Source organism: Micrasema longulum, unplaced genomic scaffold, assembly GCF_059751315.1.
Source record: "Micrasema longulum isolate JH-2025_06_02 unplaced genomic scaffold, ASM5975131v1 h1tg000284l, whole genome shotgun sequence".
Classification (NCBI taxonomy): domain Eukaryota; kingdom Metazoa; phylum Arthropoda; class Insecta; order Trichoptera; family Brachycentridae; genus Micrasema; species Micrasema longulum.
In genome coordinates, this window is record NW_028277488.1 from 300630 (window position 1) to 321947 (window position 21318).

Here is a 21318-nt window from a genome sequence, read left to right on the forward strand (position 1 = left end):
ATTTTTAATTAAATGGGTTAAAATTAATCGAGTCTTATTTTAAAATAGGCAAAACATCAAGAAATTTGCCGAGGAAGTTAGTTAGGCCAGGATTGTTATTTAGACACATAAAAAATTTATTTTAATTCAAACTAAAATTCATTTATTTGATCAAAATAATATAAAAAATTAACGCAGTTATGCAGAAATTTAAAAAAAACTCAAAAATGCGACATTGGTGTTATCGGGTCCAGTAAATTCAATTATATGTTCTCCTTACAACAGCTAGACCTCTTTCATGCAAAAAACCGTAATAATCACCTTCTGAAAATAGTGTCGATCAAAAAAACGGCATTTTTCAATTTGCAGAAAATACCTACAGCACCAAAAAAAATTTACGGTACTTCAAAACTCATGAAAACTGGTTAAATACGTAAATAGATTCTTGTTTGTAATACGAAAAATCTAATTTATTCATTGTTTATCGTGTGTCAAAGTCAAAAACATTCCAACTGTTGTGTAGATTTGACTATTCACTATTTTTACATACGTGCAATTATCTCATTTTCATTTTTCTATGCCTGGCTGCTTTTTGCATAACTACGTTCAAATAAAACAAATATATTTAAGCCATTATATTGGGACAAAATATCACACCAGAAACCCTTGAGCGATGGTTCGATATTATTAAGGTATAATACTCTCCAATAGCAAGAAAATCTGCCCCTTTAACATAGTTCACTGATGTGAAAGATGTCGATCTCCAGAATGATAATGTTCAGCAATTATATAATGATTTAATGGCTAGATAAACATATGCATTTATCCTGATCAATAAAACTTATATCGCTGCAGAGAATCATAAATTGATTATTGTTATCAAAAACATTTTTCACTTTGTGGTATGACATTTTACACGTATATGTTTATAAATTTGTATGAACCACTTTAATTTAGAGTTATACTTCGACCGGTTTCGAGGTTACTACCTCATCGTCAAGAATCAAACGAACTGATAATTACTCATGTTGCTATTTATATTATAAAATATAGTATAAAAGAGAGAGAAAAATTAAACAAAGAGAGAGAAAAAAGATAAAGTGAATCATAACGTGAATATTTTTAAAAGAGAACTCGAAGTTAAATTTAATTAATTATTTATTATATGAAGTTTTTGATTAATGGCTTTACTAATTTCTAATCGTTCTAAATTGTCTAAACGAAAACAATTTTTACTGAAATGCAAACATTTCTACATCCGTTTCTTGATTAAAATCATAGTTTTCGGATATAAGATGATTTGCAAATTCTGAAAAATTATTATTACACACATCTTATATGTTCTTTGACTGTAACTTTAAATTAACGTGAAGTTTTTCCAATATAGAAATTTGGGCAATTTAAACAATTTAATTTATAATTTCCCGAATGATTTAATTTATCATCCTTATCTTTACAATTTGATAATATTTTACCTATATTATTATTATTATAAAAAAGCTGACGATGCGGTAGTAACCTCGAAACCGGTCCAAGTATAACTCTAAATTATAGTGGTTTATACAAATTTATAAACATATAAGTGAATCATAAATTTGTTTAAAAAATATTTTTTTGGATCAATAATAGTTCAAAATCTTTAAAAAAACACACACATTAATATTATCAAAGATAAACAATCTCTCTAATTAACGCTATTGCGTTCTTGGCACTTTTCCATAGTTCCACATAGAGCGTCATTGCTCATTCTTGCACTTTCGAGGGATCCGGAGAAGCATCATCACGCTCTTTAAAATCTTTCACGGTTCTTAGAATAGCTTTATGACACTTTTTTACGCTTTTTGAAAGCTCTACAGTAAAAGCACTCTATCTACGTACCGAAAAAGCGTTAATGCGTGTCGCCTATCCGTTTTGCTCAAACTATTATAAAAAAACATATTTTGTGGTCTAAAATCGAGTATCTTTTTTATTTTTAATTTCGTGTACCGCGAATATAACTCAAGTAAACTGCTACTACTTTTACCACAATTGCTTTTGTTTCCCCTTTCACTATTAGTTTTACAATTTACATGCAGGGGTTTATCGGATATCGTCATTCTTCCCCATGACCAAATTTAGATTTCAAATATTCGAAATATAATAAATAAAATTTACTTCGGAAGCTCTACAAAAAGCGCCATCATGCTATTCGCACTTTTCAAGAAATCCAGGAGAGCGCCATTGCGTTTTCACGGTATTTCAGATTTTCAAAGCACTATTGCTCTTTTCAGTACAGAAACGGTTGATTTATCACTCTTACAGCAGGCAGCAGAACCTCTGGCCGCAGCAGACGAGGGGGCCGGCCACCTCGCCGTCGGGGGGCAGCACCAGCTCCAGGTCATCTCCGACGTCCTCCTCGTCCGTGTTGGACAGCTCTTCCACGGAGATGGAGTCCAGCGGGTCCTGGCTCCGGTCCGCGGCCGGCCCCGCGGGAGGCGCTCCCGAGGGCGAGCGCCGCGGGGGCGGGAAAAAGCTCACCACTTCCTCTTCGCTGAAACCATTTCAAAATATTATCGAAATTACAATTATTAAGTTAATTGGCCAAATAGGTCTAACGTTTGTTTTAATAAGATAAATATTAAAAGTAAAATTTTGTTTAATATGTATTTAGGGCATGTTTCAAAATAATGTTAAATCCCTCGGCACGGGACACTCAATGAGACATTATTTCTAATTGAAGAAATATTATTTTTTTAATGTAAAGGAGTAAATTAATCACATTTTTATTAGACATATATTGCAACAGAGGTGTAAAACATTTTCAAGAAAGGGAAACGGCAGTCAAGGCATTTACAGAAATTGTTTCTACATTTTCTTCTCTTTTGTCCTTCATTTTTGTTCATCCATACTAGTATTATAAATGCGAAAGTATGTTTGTCTAGTTGTTGTTGAGTTTTTTCCACGTCACAACGGAGAGGACAATTGACGTGGTCTTTTGCACACAAAAAACCGTATAGCTGACGAGTGTCATAAGACACTTTTTTATGCGAAAAAAAATCTCGTGAAAATCCAGTGCTAACTCAAAATATAATGTTCATGTTCATTTCCTTCTTATTTCAGTTCCTACAAAATCGGCGTTTATTCGAATAGTGTACCTACGGATTTATTTTTGCAATGCGTAATAAAACAAAAAGATAAAAAATATACATTACATAAATTTAAAGTATGAATGATAGCCGCCATCTCATTGAGTATAACCTATTTTGAATAATTGTTAGCTATAACAATTATTCCTTAGCTGTTTTAATTATATGCATTTTATTCAAGAAGCTCTATCTTACGTGATTCAATTTAAATTACACATTAACCAAATCACCATTTCTTTACTGAAAGGATTTTTAAAATCACCGTCACAACTCATTAAATCCCCCTTAATTCTTAAAAAAACATCCTCTTCGAAAAATTGACTTCAAATTTAAATAATTTATTAAACATTGTTTTCAATTCTACTACTACAGTCAGCCAACTTCTGCATAGACTCGGGAAAAAATTTAATCACGACACGAAGCGTTTTTCTCAACAAAGCAGAAAAAATGTAAGGGTTTATTGTTTTTTTGATAAATATTATATGCATAGTGTATACAGCGATTAACTCAGTAAATTGAAAATAATAAGCTATGTTAATACCTAGAGTTTCATTAAAAAAATATAAACATGCCAAAAATCGCAGTTCTCAATTCAGGGTTCAAAAGTTTAAAAAAGCTCTAAGCATTACAGCCTACGGAACGGTTATGTTCCGGAAAAAGTCACCAGGTGCCGACAGTATACATGGTACTAAATGTTCAAAGGTTTTCCGACCATTTTAATAAAAGCTTTCAACTCAATCCCGAGATGTCACTGGTGATATTGTCAGGAGAGTAAAACACGAATACAAATAATGATGCTTGCTCGTTTTCACTTGCTTGTTGTAATTTTCCACTGCAATTGGGCTCCTGGCCTGTTGTTGTGCAAAATAAAAAAAATCATTAGAACGAATTCTCATTTTGATGTAAAAATATTTCTTAACCTTACTATTTCTATGAATAATGCAGTTAGAAGTAAAATAAAAAATGGTTATTATTTTTCTTGTCATAATAACTTAAAAAACCTTAGAATATGATAACATAATATTATTGTTCCTTATGTTGGTTAAGTTAATAAAAAAATTTAATTAAAAGTTTTTCAATTTTTTAAATTGTAAAATATGCATATACTAAAATAGTGTTTCTTTAAAATTAACTAAAACATTTTGTTTATAAGTAACAAGAGTATCAAAATTGATACATTAACACGTTGGTCTATTATAAAGAGAAATGTTAATGATAATTGTAGAATGATTCTGATAGTTTGTACTATTTTTTTTTTTTTCTTTTGCACTACAACTTTTGTAGTGTGTTGTCGGGTCACCACATTACATAACTCACATTAATTAAGTTGAATTTGTGCAAATAAAATCTTCATAACCCAAAATTAAATGTAACCTGGGTAGAACCCTTCAGTCTTATGATCAGCGCCTAGAACATGCTGGTCTAGGTAAGTTGGAATATAGGAGATTAGAGTCGGATTATAGACTCGATGTATCTTTATAAAATAATTGACTGTAATGTTGATTCTGCATTTTGTTTAGAGAATGTACCTCTGAATGTCCCCAGTCGGTGATTGAGATTATTCACTTCATTTTATTTCCAACCTTCAATAATAATATGGCTCACTTGAATGCATTATCACGTATGTTAAGATCATATAATTGTGTAGAAAGTAATGTTGATATTGATATTTTTAACGATACATTAAAAAAAATATAGGAGAATTGTAATGCAATGTATTAAATCAAATAGTCTCTTATGTTAGTTAGGTAAAATAATTGTAGTAAACTGTCAGTATAATTTAGTTTCATAACAATATTTTGAGTTTGTACAAATTTTTGTAGACAAGGACTGGATTCAACTCCCTGGGGAGCTGTTTATATTAACATTTTACCACCATTTGCAGATCATAAGCCCTGTAGATGCCTAAATTTCTATATTACCTTATCTTAAATGTTCTTCATCTCTGTTGTAATATGTTAATACATACAGCTCCCCAGGGAGTTGAATCCAGTCCTTGTCTACAAAAATTTGGACAAACTCAAAATATTGTTTATAAATTACCTGGTCCATGAAGAAGTATAGAAATTGAAAAAATAATATTTTCAGGCATTGCCTAGTATGTAGGTGAAATAATTCAATTAGATGAATCTCACTCGCATAAATAAAGGTTTCAGCTCTTTAACTTCACAAACATCAACAGATGAAAGAATTGAAGGAATATGGATGTTCAAATATAGGCAGAATGGTGAATGTTACACAGTGTGTAAAGTGGCCACTTAAACCAGTAATTGACAGGTCATAAGCCCTTTAGATGCCTAAACTTCTATATTACCTTATCTTGAATGTTCTTCATCTCAGTTGTAAAATGTTAATTAGTTTCATAATTTAATTAGGCTAGTCGATTTTTAGAAGAAATTAAAAATATAAACTTTTTTTACTCATTTGCGCATGTTGTGTTCACATTTAACTGAAGACCAATATCTAAAGATAACATATTGAGGTTATAATACCAGTTTCGTGTGTATTGTTTATCGTTTGTGAATCACAATAAAGAAAATAAAATTAAAATAAAACACAAGCTGCGGTGGTGATTTATAGCACAGAACACCCAAGCTTGAGAAAAATCCCATTTTAATTTCCGTGTTCTCACCGGGAATCAAACCCAGAACCTTCCGTGCGTGAGTCGAGCGTGTTAACCACTAGACCACGGAGGCCACCAACATAAACTCAATTACGTTCTAGAAATTATATTTATATAAAAACGGGACCATATTAACTGACCATATTTTCATTCGTTTAGCGCTATTTCCATTAAAAGCGTGGTTTTTATGAGTAATAATTTTATAGAACATTTTCCAAAGCAAAGTAATGTGTGTCCGCTGTAGTTTTCTATGATAATTTTTGAATAAAAACATGAACTCTTGAACTTTATTTCCAGTATGAAATAATAAATCAAGCAGGTAGGTACCTCTCATCTGTGTCCCAGGCAACGAGGGGTTGGTTCTCTCTAGTTCCCGGAACCGGAAGTCGCTGCAGCGGAAGCAAACTTCCGGAAGATTTTTTACCTTCCTGAAAATGCAGTTAAATTAAGAAATATTTACGTGTTTATAGCACAAATACATATTTTAAATTGAAACGTTGAGATCGTCCGATAATTTTTGTTTGTTGCTAATTCCACAGTTTACTGTTAATAAAAGAATACACAGAAAGGATTTTATTTTTAAGTGAATAATATGAAATAAAATGATTAAATCTAACTGATCATATTAAATATACACATTTTTGCTTCCATTTGTAAAACATTTTGGTATTTTTTTAATCCTATTTTATTTGTCATAAATGTTTATAAAATAAAATAAAGAAACCAAATATTGATGAAACTAATCCATGTGAAATTATAATAATAAATCAAAACATGATTTATGACCAAAATGTATACGTGACAAATAGTAAAATGTGGTGTGTAAGTTCACAAAACAAGTCTCAAAGACTTGTTTTCGTAAAATACCTGATTTCTGTTGCGGTTCCCAAGTTTCCTCTGCATTATTCTGGAAGCGGGAACTCCTCCAGGTATTTTTTTTGGACTTAACTGAAACGTAAAAAAAAAGTGAATAACGTCTTCAAAAATGAAATAATACTTTACATGTAAATTATATTTTATTTGCATGTATTTAAAAAAAAATCAATTGCAATAATATTTTACTTGTCTACCTCCATTTGTATTAACTTATTACAACAGACATGAAGAACATTATACAGAAGGGAATATAGAAGTCTTGGCATCCACAGGGCTTCTGACTACTCATTAATTGGTTCAAATGGCCTTATCTCTATTGTATTATGTTAATATTAAAAGCCCCATAAGGGGTTGAATCCAGTCCTTGTCTACAAAAATTTTGACAAACTCAAAACATTGTTGATGAATCCACCTAGACCAAGAAAAAGTATATAAATTGAAAAATATTTTGAAGCGTTGCCTAGTATGTAGGTAAAATAATTCAATCATATGAATCTCACCCGCAACAATAAAGGTTTCAGCTCTTTTACTTCACAGAGGTCAACAGATGCAAGAATTGAAGGAGTATAGATGTTCAAATATTGTCAGAATTGTGAATGTTACACCGTGTGTAAAGTGGCCACTTGCAAGCCAATGACGGGTCATAAGATCTGTGGTTGCCTAGACTGCTATATATATTCCCTTCTCTTGTGTTCTTCATCTCTGGTGTCTTATGTTAATACTCGTATTAACAGCCCCCTAGTGGATTGAATCCAGTCATTGTCCACAAAAATTTGGACAAACTCACAACATTGTTTCTATGTTTTGTTATTTTCTTAGAGGTGGGGATCAGTGAAGTCAGAGAAGATCTATTGGGACGGGTGTTCGTGAATAGTTCTCGCCCTCCAAGCTCAGGTCTTCAAGGAGCCTGGCTAATTTGTGTAAGGTGAGAGTTTACATTTTGCTAAATCTCCCCCTCCGAGCCCAGATCCGTGAAGTATCAGGCTATTATGCAGGGGGCGAACTCTTTAACATCCTCAAGTTTGACCAGTGGTCACCCGAGGATAAAGCTCCATTTATGATGCAAAACATCACCCTCACATTGAATGGGTGTTGGTGTTTCCTCATCTTCGATGCAGCACCTACATCTAGAAACTTCGGAGAGGTTCATTCTAGCAAGGTGTTTATTCAATCTGTAGGGCTCTAGTGATAACCTTTACTTGATTTCGGCTGAGGTTAATTAGGTCGAAGGCAAACCTTTGCGAGTAACCTTTTATAAAAAAATATTACTTTTTCGTTAAATTAGTATTTTTTTTATTTTATTTTTTTTATTGAAAATTTATTTATAAACCCTTAAAGATTATGACATTCATTTTACAAAAATAATATAAACATTTTTTATTCATACTCTGTTGTTCAAAATAATATTTTTTACATCTTTTGAAAAGTTTATCTGAGTCTTTTGTTTGGTTTTGTCTGGTAGTTTATTGTGTAATTTCAGTCCATGGTTTATTAATCGTGATTGTCCTTGTCTTGGTAAGTTGTATATGATGTTTTTCTGATATTCTCGTATTATGTCCATGTTGACTACAATTTTTAACAAGTTTTAGTTCTTCGTCTACAATTACATTAGTAGCTAATTTATGGATAAATTTTAATGATTCTAGTTGAAAGAGTTCAGTTATATTTCATTGCTTAGTTTGTTTAAAAAGTTCTCTAGTTGCAGTTAGATAGGGTAGGTCATATACTAACTTTAATATTTCATTTTGTTGTCTTTGTAGTCTGTTTATGTCATTTTGATATCCTGCTCCCCATAGTAGTTGCGTATAACATATTTTAGTTTTTACATGGGCTTCGTACATTAGAATTTTTTCCGTTATTGGAACAAAGTTTTTGATTTTTAAAAAAAGACTCGATAATGTCACCACTTTGCTAATTAAATTGTTGATATGAATTGTCCATGTCAATTGTGTGTCTATTGTTAGTCCTAAGTATTTAACATGTTCAATTTCAGTTAGTCGTTCATTATTTACGTAAACATCTACTTTATGACATTTTTTTCTAGATTCAAAATGGTTAATATTGCATTTTTGTTCATTAAGTGTAAGTAAGTTTGTGTTTGTCCATTTAGTCAACATAGTTAGGTCTTCGTTTATGTCATTTTTTGTTAATTGTCTAGTTAATAGTCTAGGGTAGTCTGTTTGATTTTTATAGAATAGTCTAATGTCGTTGGCATACATAATAATTTTTCCCATGAAACTGTACAGTGACAAATCATTTATATATAAAATATATATAATATTGGACCCAATATAGATTTTAAATTTAGATAAATTAAAAATTGATAGTGGATATGCGAATCTGTAGAAATACAATAGTATATATAGTATCCGATTCATCTTAAAAAAAACATTTCGCTATCCAAGTGACTTGCTCTTCAAAGAATTCAGAGTACTGAATACTATTCAACAGTATATATTGAGAACGGTAGTGGTTACACACATAAAGAGAGATATTTACCCAAGCGTCAACCACAACCATAATACAAGATACTCTAATAGGGATCTGATACTAAGTGAAGGGGTCAACACTGTTCTGGCATCGAGACAACACTATAACGTAGGCAAAAAGGTCCATAACCTTTTGCCAGAATCGTGGAAAGACGGGAGTGTTGTCAAGTTACGGAAGGTGTTGACCTCGCTCTTTCATGACATTGGTCGTAGGGAGTCAGAAAAGTTGATGCATGCCACGGATTGGAGAACCTTACTGGATGTCAAAAATAAAATATAAAAAATAAGGAATAATTAAAAAAATATATATTTATAGATGACAACCATGAAGTTTCGCATAAATAAATTGTCTATGTTTTTATGAATGTATGTATGTGTATGCGCATGGGTGTATGTACGTGTGTGTGTATGTACATGTGTATATATGTGTATATTTATATATACATGTGTGTATATATGTGTATGTCTGTATGTATATGAATCAAAATGTGTATCCGAATAAGTTTATATTTTGTTTGTCTGTGCTCTATATTAATTTGTTAACTATTATAATATATAAAAATGTAATTGCCTAGCTTGGAACGGGGTATGTACCCTTGTTAGCTGGGCAAAGTGAATATGGAATTGTATTTTGATAAAAAGTGTGAATAAATAAATAAATAAATAAATATATAAACAGTTATAGGAAAGGGATGGGCCTTTTTAATTTATTACTTCATGAATACACTGTGTACAAAATTGATTCAAGAAAATATTTTTCATGAAGTTTGTAAATATACCTTGTATAATATAAAAAAATAGTCACTACATAAAAAATCATGCTCCGAATCAATTCATATTTTATTACTCATTTTAGATGAGTACGTAAAATGAAATAAACGTAAAACAAAGTTTTATCTGACAAACTAATAAAAAGTTACCCCCGCCATGTCGTTTACTGCAACAGCCATTTGAACGTTTTAAATTAGAAATTTGTGTATTCTCCGATACATAGTTTAGGACTTGAAAGGGAAATTTCAGAACATTTGATCACGCGAATGTCTCGTAAAAATTAAAACAGTCTCCTGTCTCGGCCTTCCTGTACACTTCCGGGGAGAGTTTATACAACCGAGTTTACATTGCGAATCATTTTGCTCGGATTTTAGCCAAAATTTAAAGCCAAATTTTAAATTTTAACGAATGAAAATACATCATTATATGCTCAAAGTTTGTTATACGAATATCATGAACTAAGCTAGATAAAAATTATTTCACTACCCGACGAGAAGCCGGACATATTTGAAGAGTAAATTTTCAAACAGTCCTAAGCCAAAATTCATGGATTTCAAAAAAAAAATGCCATTGTCATCACTAACAAAAGCTGCATAACTTTACTATTTACAAGTATCTCGATCACCTGTTACAGGAAGATGAAATACTTCATTGGAAAATCACCTTTAAAAAAATTGTACATCAACCTTCCCGGGAATCGAACCTGAGACCTCAAACATAATAGGCAAACGCCTCAACCACTACGCTCTGAGGCGGACGCTTAGACACGTTATTTGAAACACTTAAAAATATGCGTCAAAAAAGTAAGTGTATCTTCAAAAAACACTTTTTTTCTCGGATATTGTTGTTATATTTTATTTTTAGAGGAATAACCCGCTAAGGCTTTATTTCAGAGGCTTGTCAACAGATGGGAAAGAAGGAATGTGTAAAGAAGTTATGAAAAATGCACCACAACGCCCTGAACAGTTGAGGAAAAAATCCAAGAAAGATTATTTTTTGAATTTTTCTTGCAACTGGCGGTAATCTAACCCGCGACGCCAATTTCACAGTTAGCCGCCTTACCAACCGCGCCACGGTACCTGTCATACAATACTAACACTTTTAATGGATTTTCCATGGAGTTGTTTTAAATTTTACGTATATTAAAGTACTAGGACTCTTGTATAGTACTATGAATAAATAAATAAATAAAATGTCAAGTATTATAATATTACTGCATGACATGACTACGCATATAAAGTACATATGTTACAGTTTCATAATGTGTATTATAACAACTGAATGTAACCAACAATATTTTGAGTTTGTCCGGAATTTGTAGACAGCGACTGAATTCAACCCCCTTGGGAGTTAATCACATTAATATATAACTGTGTACCTTTTCACCAATCTACCTACTCTACAATAACTGATTCCCATATTTTCAGCACAAATTACTTACAACATTTAGGAAATGGTCTGAAAATCAAAATGTTTGGTTAAATAAAAAGAAACTTTAATATTAGAGTAAAAAAACACTTAAGATGCTTAAATAGTAATAATTTTTCTGGATTCGCAAATCATCTGTTAGAAAATAATCATAACTTCAATAAAGACGCTGGATTAAAAGTACTTCATGTTGGAAATAAAATATTAAAATTAGACATCTTAGAAATTAAAAAAGCAATTCATAATAAGAAAACAACAAAAGTCTTCTCATGTCTAACTTTGAAAATAATGATATCAAATTACCACCCGTGTAAGGAAAAAACGACTTGATTTATTGGTAGTATTTAGTGAACATGATATAAATAAAAAAGAAATTAATTCAGAAGAAGCTTGTTTGCTTTGAAACCGGTCGGTGGAAAATAAAAATTATTGGTTAAAAACAAAGTTGTTTTATTTATTTTATTATAATGAATAACAACAACGTTAGTGCTTTAAATATAAACTTTATAAAAAAGAACTCAATTAGTGGTTTTTCTTAAAAATACCAACATTATTGTAAAACAATATTTTTCCAATCAAATTGTTCGGAATGAAAATCCCATAAATTTCTCCAGCTTAAACTCGCCCTGAGTCCGTTAGCATGTCCTGGCCTACTATGGGACATATAGTCTTTATCTGAGGTAATAAAAAATATACAGGTTTTTCGACATTCATAAAAAAACCAGTTCTCAGTTAACAAATTATGATGTGCGCTACCAGCCTTTGAAATTATTGATTTGGCGAAAGTTTTTTATTTGCACTACAACAGGCCAGGAAGCCCAATTACAGTGGTGAATTACATCACAGAACACCCAAGCTTGAGAAAAGTCACACCAGATTTTCGTGTTCTCACCGGGAATTGAACCCGGAACCTTCCGTGTGTGAGTCAAGCGTCTTAAATACTACACCACGGAGGCCGCCAAAGTTTGTCAAGAACATTAAAATACTTACCTACATTATTTTTATTCTTTATTCTGATGACTAACTAATGGATATTGGGACGAATATTATTTGATATTTTGCTTTATTTATGTGAAATATAGATATAACTACTATTATGTATTGCCTAAACCAGGGTTTCCCACGATGGGGCGTTCGCCCTACCGGTGTGGCATAACGCCTCAGAGGTGCGGCACCACGCTTAAAAGATGAGACACGTCGGCATTCCATATATAAAGGGGAATCCATATCGGTCATACAAAAAAATGCCTGAGATGCACAAAATTGAAATATACGCCAAAATGTACTTGAAGTGACAGATAATGCTAAACTTGTTATTTTCGACCATCTGCAAACTTTATTAACTGATTTTAAAGAACGATTTGCTGATTTAAAGGAAATAAATTTTCCAGCTTAGTTGACACAACCAATGCTGGTAGATATTTCAAATGAACAACTGTATCAAGAGGAACCTCAGAAATGCAAAATTTATTGAATATAAAAGGAATAATGGCATGGATTTGCTTGCAAAAAAACTACCAAAAAATATCCTAATATTACTTTGCATACCAGAAAATGATTATTACCCTTTCCTTCATCTTATTTGGTGGAATGTGGTTTTAGCGCTATATGCGATTTACTCATTAAAAAACGAAATCGATTTGATATAACTAATAGAGGTATAGGTACACCTAAGACTGAAATTAACTAAATTAGATCCGGACATCAAATTTCTTTGTAGCAAGCGTAACTGAATTTAATCATGAATTAGGCGTCGAGATATGTGTGTGTTTGTACTCAATTTCAATTGTCACTTGAGTTTTATTTTTATTTTATTCCACTTAATTACATTTTCAATTTGTGTTTTGTAATAATTACACTTATAATATATGTGTAAGAATAGTTTTTATTTCATTTTATTAGGGGTTCATATGTTTACAAACATATTACAACATGATTTGATAATTTACCCGCTGTTTTATTTAAAAAGATGCCGGAGGGGCATCTGACTTTTGAAAAGACAACGGTGGGCAATGGTATAAAGAAGGCTAGGAAACGCTGACCTAAATATTGCGGATTCAATTGAAAAAAAATGTGAAAACAAATTTGGCTACACATTTTAAAAAATATACATTTAATGTCCACTGGAAGAGTCTACTGGGAAGAGTCCGCTAAAAGAGTAAGATAGATACCAAAAAATTTAAAACTCTGGTATTGAAACATGATTGTTAAATAAGCTATTTGAATTTGCCTTTTTAATGCATAATTTTAAAAGAAAAGTTTATTTAAAACAATGTTGAATAATGAAATCTTTTACTGTTGCCGTGGTATCACAAATAGGCCGTCCATCCCCACTGTCTATGCCACTATCCTCCATCCTGAATATGGCATTCAGGCTTTTATTTTGCCGTTTTTTGATTTCTCATTTTATCTCCAATTGCGCTGGTCAACATATCTTAGTAACCCGCCGTTCTGTATCTGAAACGAGAATGCATGAACACATAAATGTTTAAAACAAAACAATTATAAAACAACTTTGTTTAAAACCACTTTTTTTCTACTGACTGGATTCAAAGTACACAAACTTTTTTATCAAGTTATAATTGACTAATGAATTCTATCCTTTTTTATTTCAACAGTGATAACTAAATATTTAAACGAACCTATAGATCTTTATAAGTCAAGTCTGCTTGTCATGTTGTTCTTCTAAAGATAAAGATGGGAAGTGTGAAGTGAGATGGATACGATCTTTAAATCTAGACATGAGTAGACTAAAGAAAACATTGTTTATTTGGCTATTTATTATTTTTTTCTTATTATGAATCGTTTTTTCAAAGTCAAAGATTTCCAAGTTAACTAATTTTAATATTTTATTTTCAAAACGACAATCTTTTTATCCAATGTCTTTATTGAAACTTTGATTTTTTCTATCTGATGGTTTGCGAATTCAGAAAAAGATTATTTTTTAGGCACCTTGAGTGTTTTTTTGTTGCTCTAATATTGAAGTTTCTTTTAGTTTTTAAAATGTGAATTGAGTTGCTATCATTACAATTTAATTAGTATGCCAGATTTATTAAATTTATAAACCTTATCTTTGTGATTTTTTTAACAATGTTCCTTTATTATTAGTTGTGTATAATGTCTAGTTTTAGAGATTTCATCCATATCACCTCACGTTTTTCATCTTTATCTTCAAAATAACAAAATGACAATCCGTATATTCGATGCAATATTTAGTAATCACTGTTAAAATAAAAAAGATAGAATTCATTAGTTAATTTTAACTCGATAAAGAAGCTTGAGTAGCTTTGAAACCGGTCGGTGGAAAAAAATTTGGTTAAAAACAAAGCTAATCTATATTAATGAACAAAGTTAGTGCGTCAAATATAAATTTGACATAAATGTTGATTCATCATCACCGTTCCCTTTTTATACAAAATCAGTTACATGAAGGTAATGTGATTAGTCTCACGCTTCGGGTACAAATCAAAGAACTATGAAGTTTGCAGTTAAACAATCTTTAAAATCAATATTTCACGTCCACCCTACCAGAAATTGAACCCAGGACCTCAACAATAGTAGGCGCCACCTACACGACGCGGCGAACTTATTACTTACTCGATTTTGAGCAGCCATCGAGCCGAAAATACTAGTCCAGGGTTCTGGTTCTATTTCTTACACGTAACTGAATTTTCTATCCGCCTAGAGACGGAGAACATATAGCTTAAAAGTATTTATTTATTAATTATTAATTAACGGATCATTCTTCATTTATAAAGTCAACCAGATATATTTCAAATAAAATCAAAATAAAAAAAAACATAAAAGGTCCATGAAACCGTTAGACATTTATTTAATATTTACTTAAATAATTTTTAAAATACAGAAAAGTAATTTTTAAAAGAAAAATAGTTTTTACTGTTTATGTTGAAGTAAGCAATATAATACAATTTGAACGTTTTGTTTCATCTTGAAGAGCTCTACGAATTAAAATAATACTTACAGATTACTTCCAGACTTTAACCAAACAAAGAATTTTCACCATATGACAAGGGTGTAACTTCACAAAAAAGCAGAAATACCTAGTTTTACATGCAGCGGATCAAATATACTCAATTTTAACGTTCATTGCAAAGATTTTTGATTTACTTAACTAAATAAAATACGAAATTTGACGATAATAATATTTTATTTACGAACAGCTGTCAGTTCTAAACGTCACAGAAAGTTGTGTTCTTGTGTGCGCCATTTTGTTCGACTACTAGCGCAGCACGCGCTTTCGGTGTCATTTTCCGGAACTTCTACTGTCAATAATATTGAGAATTTTATGATAAAACACACAAAACAATTAACATTTAACAAAAAGCTTCAATTTCATTGTTTGAATTATGATTTTAACGGCTACATATCAAATATTAATTATCTATATAATTGTGATTTATCTTTTAATTTGCAGCGCTTCTGCGGATATTTTTCTAAGCTTGTTGCTAAGCAACGCCCCGGCTGAATGTCGATACCACACGTTTTTATCGAAATGATGTATATACTTCCCCTAAAACTTGAAAAAATATATTTTCGTCATTGAAAACGTAAAAAAAAAAATTCTAGTGTTTGCTTTTCCATCGCATTTTATTTTTTCGTTGCTCGATTCACCATCAAGAAAATGGCAAAGGCGGGAAAAGGTCTTAAAGTTAGTATTTAGATTTTTTTCTCTCACTAATAAATATTTGCAAATAATCTACATAGATGTATTTCCTAGTCCCTGCCCTTGTCCTTATTTTAGAATATTCAGTCTTAGAACATAGATTTATTCATTTATTGTCAAATTTATGGATAAAACAAATTGTTACTATGCGCATAATTAATGTCGTAAAACTTTGATTAGAAATAATTATTTCAATATTAATTATTTAATGGCACGAAAACGTTTTAAAGAATAAGTTTTTGTCAAGTCTTTATCGCAATTGAATCAACATCTCTCTTATTAACACGCAAATGTAATCATCATTCGTAAACTATTCCTCGGATATTGTTTATAGAAGTAGCTACCTAATCCTTTTATCGAGTAATGAATCATTATTTTAATAAAAAAACAATTTTAAGAGTTGCTCAACAAATTATTTAAATTTATTAATACAGTGATATCTCGTTAATCCGAGAGATATCAGACCAGAGCACTGCCAGATTATTGAAAATCACTAATAATGCCGCATTTAAACGGCAGAAGCTATGTACATTAGTACATATAAGTAATTTAAGTGTTAACATAAACTTCTTCTTCTTTCCGTGCCTTGTCAGGCCCCTCCTTATCGTTGGCAATCACTGCAGCGAAAGCATCTTGATCCTGCGCTACTCTTATATTCCGCATCCAGCAAAACTGCTTATCCATGTACTCGCCATATAGATTCCTGGGTAAAGATGACTAGAGTGGTTTCCCGTTGCCTTCTCTTGTGGATTTTTCTTTCGGGTTTACCTTCCCTTAGCCGGTTAGTTCTGGTTTAGAGGCGCCAAAAACTCGCCTTTTATCCTCTCGTTACCTGCTGTGATCACACCATCAATAGTGTGATCCCATTGCCCAGGATTCACGACATAGAAGCTAACGAGTTGGACTAATCGGCAGTGTTGCCGGTGGAATGCGACTAGGCGTTCGCAGCATTTCATAGAATCGCACCTTCCAGCGAGACACTGAGAGAGAGACTCACTGTGACCCTTCTGACAGTTAAAACCGCATTGAATTGAAATACAATAATGAAAAATTAAACTTACAATACAGCACTTCTGTAGTTTTGTATTAATAGTTTACATTATTCTTTTGAAGTGAAACGCGTACAATAATGTTCTATTTTCGTTTGCTTTTTGTCTTTGAATGACATTTTGAACACTTTTTTTTAAACTGCTGCATTACGCCGGATTACTGACAGGTCTGGAGAAGTTAAACACCAGATTACAGAAAGAGTATTGTTATACATATTTATCGCCTTTTAAGAAGGACCAAATTGCTATTAAAATTATTATCAATTTGTATAATCAGGTGTTTTCGACTCGATGCAATGGCTGCTCTCTAGTAAAAATCCTGAATAAGAACAATCAAACGGAGATAAATCCGCCTTATTGTGATGCGGTTGACGCTTTCGCCTACTATTCTCGAGGTCCTGGGTTCGATTCCCGGCAGAGTGGCCGCGAAATTTTGATTTAAAGGGTTTTTAAAACGGCATTACTCCATTTTTCCTGGGCTAGCACCAAAAGGGTAGGAGTGATCGCCTTGCATTCATGTAACGATGATCGAGATACGCTGCATTTAGTTTTCCAATGTGACATAATGATGACGATCACATGTTCTAGACTGATCGTAAACTCTAAATCGTATTAATGAGTGCCAGACGTTATCCGGACATGCAGAATCCCGGAAGATACGATTAACCATTAAATTAAGGCAACGTTTTGAAAGCAAATGCAAAATGTACTGTAATCTCAATCTTTTATTGCTTTTGAAAAAAAATACAGTGAATTAGAATCACAATATAGACTAACTTAAACATGTCCAGTAAAATTAATTGCTTTGACAAAGAAACTCGCATACGAGTATTTATTAATTATTATAAGTTCTCCTTTATGAAATAGGTGCGTAGGTTTCCGCGTTCACTGTTATTAATATGTATCTTTTTGGGGTGATCATGTGTAAGTTGAACTCATTTCGACGTTTCTGTTACCATTGCAGGAGCCATAATCAAGGTAAACGGAGCGTTTTGTAGAAAAAAGTATGTGTTCAGCAACTAGTAATTTGTACCGTGTCATAGTCGGCAGCAGGCACATTCTGTGTCATTTTTGCAGTGCGTAGTATCGGGAACCATGTTGAATTTAATTTTATTTGGGTGTTTGTGTATTTCATCATCACTGTAATAAGCTTGACAGCCTTGGATGGGCCTTAGCTGAATCCAGGGATCTCCTCCACTCTTGCCGGTCTGCTGCCCTTCCTCTCCAGTTTCTCCCTTCCAAAATTGCCATATCTGCGCTGGTGCCGTCCGTCCATCGCATTTTAGGCCTTCCTGGTCTTGGTTGTCCTTGTGGCTTAGAGGGAGTTAGGCATTTTATGGGGTTTTCGTCGTCCATTCTAATTATTAGCCAGCTCACCTCGAGCGTCCCACCTTGATGGAGTTGATTACATCGGGCGCTCGGTAGATAAAATAAAGCTCTCTATTGTAGCGACGACGCCCATGGTTGTTTTCTCTAAGAGCCATACATAACTCTGAGGATTTTTCTTTCAAAAGCTGCGATGGTATTTCAATGACCTTTTTTTATTTTTCGTGCACTGTAATTTCTAGGTTTATGTGCATTTTTAGTTCGAAAACAAAAATATGTCCTATGCATGTAAAGTGTTCCGCCATTGCAGATTTTTACGACACGGTACAAACCACTATCTATTCAGTGGTACAAACTATCACTGGTTCACAAGCACATATTTTTTTATACAAAACACACAGTTGGCCGCGAAGATGGCTCCTCCAATGGAAGCTGAAACGTCGGAACGAATCCAACTCACACGAGATCACATAAAAAAATACATATTGATTTGCTTTATTTCGCCTGAGTTCGAGTTAGGATCTGTGTTAGGATTTTGCCAGTAGTGTCTTGATAATTTGATGTTCCTCTGTGATTTGGTATAGATACACATTGTTTTTCTTCTGTTGCTCAAGTGCATGTTGTATAGGGCAAATGATTCTAATGTTTCCTATATGTATTTGGGTTTTGTGTCGTTGTTTGATTTGTTTGTATTACTACGTTCTTCTTCCTTTCCGAGGCGGGATCTGGAGCGTGTGGCCGCGGTCTCAATTTGGAACTAACACTGTATTCCTTCACTGTCATACTGTGCAATTAGAAAAAGGTGATTGTGCTGACCATGTGTATTTGATTGATCACAAATTGACAATGCAGTGAGGGGTACAATGAAAGCTTTTAAAGTTTCTTTGTTTTGTTATTTTTTATTGTAAATAAATATTAAATTTTTGCTTAATTAGTTTTTAAAAAATTGACATTGATATGCGCAACTAAAGAAAGACACAAATCTTTATGAACAGTTTCAGGAAAGGGGTGGATGCTTTCATTGCTTTATTTTTTATTTCCCGAGTTATCATCGAGTTATCATATTATTTAGATGGGGATATTTAGCAAAATGAATGACTGGAGTAGAAATAAATGGAGCTATTATATTTCTCTATTATATTATATTGCTTATCTCTATTATATTACTGATGCACTTCGATAGAAATACTAAAAAAAATGCCTCATGAATAAAAGATTCACAACATTATTACGTTGAAAAACTAACTCCTTTTGCTGTTTTCTTAAAAAATATGGGTAAAGAAGTTTCGTCTTCAAATGTCAGCTTTATCTATATTCGATTAATATTTGCATGTTGGGTAGTCCCGGAATCCGTAGGTCTAGAGAAAATGTTTTCATTTGCATATAAAACAAATTATTTCGCTATTTTGAGTAGAACCTTGAAATAACCGATTCTATCAACATGGAACGGATTAAATCTGTATTGTATTTTGTCCTTTGATTTAGTTTTTAAAATGGCATAGTTGACATTAATTAAAGGAAGACTATTTTCTTGTCTTCAAAAATACAACATTTTAATCATAAATGTATTACAACAGAGATGAAGAATATTTTTTAGAAGGTAATATAAAAATCTAGGCATTTACAGAGCTCATGACTTCTCATTGGGTAGTTTAAGTGACTACTTTGTAGCATTTACCTATGCCTATGTTTGTACATCTATATTCACATACGCACACACGAATACAAACGTCGTTGACAAACAATTAGGTGAACTCTTTTCTTATATATTATATAATGCATTACTAGATTTACAGTGGATTTTTTTTAATTAGCTCTAGTATTGTTTATATATTTCTACTTTATGTAATAGCTGTAACAATTCCAAATAAAATATTATAAAATGAACAATATTTTGAGTTTGTCCAAATTTTTGTAGACAAGGACTGGATTCCCTGGGGAGCTGTTAATATTAACATAAAGAAGTACAGAAATTAAAAAAATTCAGGCGTTGTCTATTATGTAGGTGAAATAGTTCCATTAGATGAATCTCACCCGCATAAATAAAGGTTTCACCTCTTTAACTTCACAAACATCAGCAGATGAAAGAGTTAAAGTAATATAAATGTTCAAATGGGCGGGATGGTGAATGTTACACAGTGTGTAAAGTGGCCACTTAAACCAGCCAATGACAGGGCATAAGCCCTGTAGATGCCTAGACTTTTAAATTACCTTCTTTAAAATGTTCTTCATCTCTGTTGTACTATGTTAAATGAAATTAATCTTTTTTCGATTTCTCCATCTGTTGATCTTTGTGAAGTTAAAGAACAGAAAGCTTTATTGATACGGGTGAGATTCTGACCGAATTATTTCACTTACATACTAGGCAACGCCTGAAAGATTTTACGCTTTTTCTTAGCCCAGCTGGTTTTGTTAAAAATAATTTGGGTTTGTCCAACTTTTTTGTAGACAAGAACTAGATTTAACTTCCATACGAGTTATTAACATTAATATATTACAACATAGATGAATAACATTTCATTGAAGTGAATGTAGAAGTCTAGGTATTTAAAGGGTTTATGAGTTTCATTGGCTAGTTTAAATGACCACTTTACACACGGTGTAACATTCACCATTCTGCCTATGTTTGAACATCCATATTTCTTCAATTCTTCCATCTGTTGACTTTCTAGACTCCTAGACTTCTATATTCCTTTCTGTGAAATGTTCTTCATGTCAGTTGTAATATGTTAATATTAACAGCTCCCTAGGGGGTTGAATCCAGTCCTTATCGACAAAAATTTGCCAAACTCAAAACATTGCCGAAAAATTATTACGAGTATGGGCTATAAAATTTTCTTGAATCGGAAATAAAAAATATTGTTTTAACGAAATAATATCAGTAAACAAAATGCTAAAATTACGAATACCATTTACAAATGTATTTTAGGAACGATGACATGATGAACTGAAAAAGAAATATATATTG

General features: G+C 32.2%; 1 protein-coding gene across 1 annotated transcript; it reads right to left on the minus strand.

The window, feature by feature from the left end:
- Positions 1–1588: 1588 nt before the first annotated feature.
- Positions 1589–15512, minus strand: LOC148282841 (uncharacterized). The gene is made up of 5 exons (XM_088224438.1): positions 15274–15512; positions 13588–13748; positions 6595–6675; positions 6055–6155; positions 1589–2509 (listed from the first exon to the last, which is right to left on the minus strand). The coding sequence occupies exons 2-5, from the start codon at positions 13645–13647 to the stop codon at positions 2275–2277; spliced, it is 477 nt and encodes a 158-aa protein (XP_088080564.1). The 5' UTR covers positions 13648–13748; positions 15274–15512; the 3' UTR covers positions 1589–2274.
- Positions 15513–21318: the final 5806 nt, after the last annotated feature.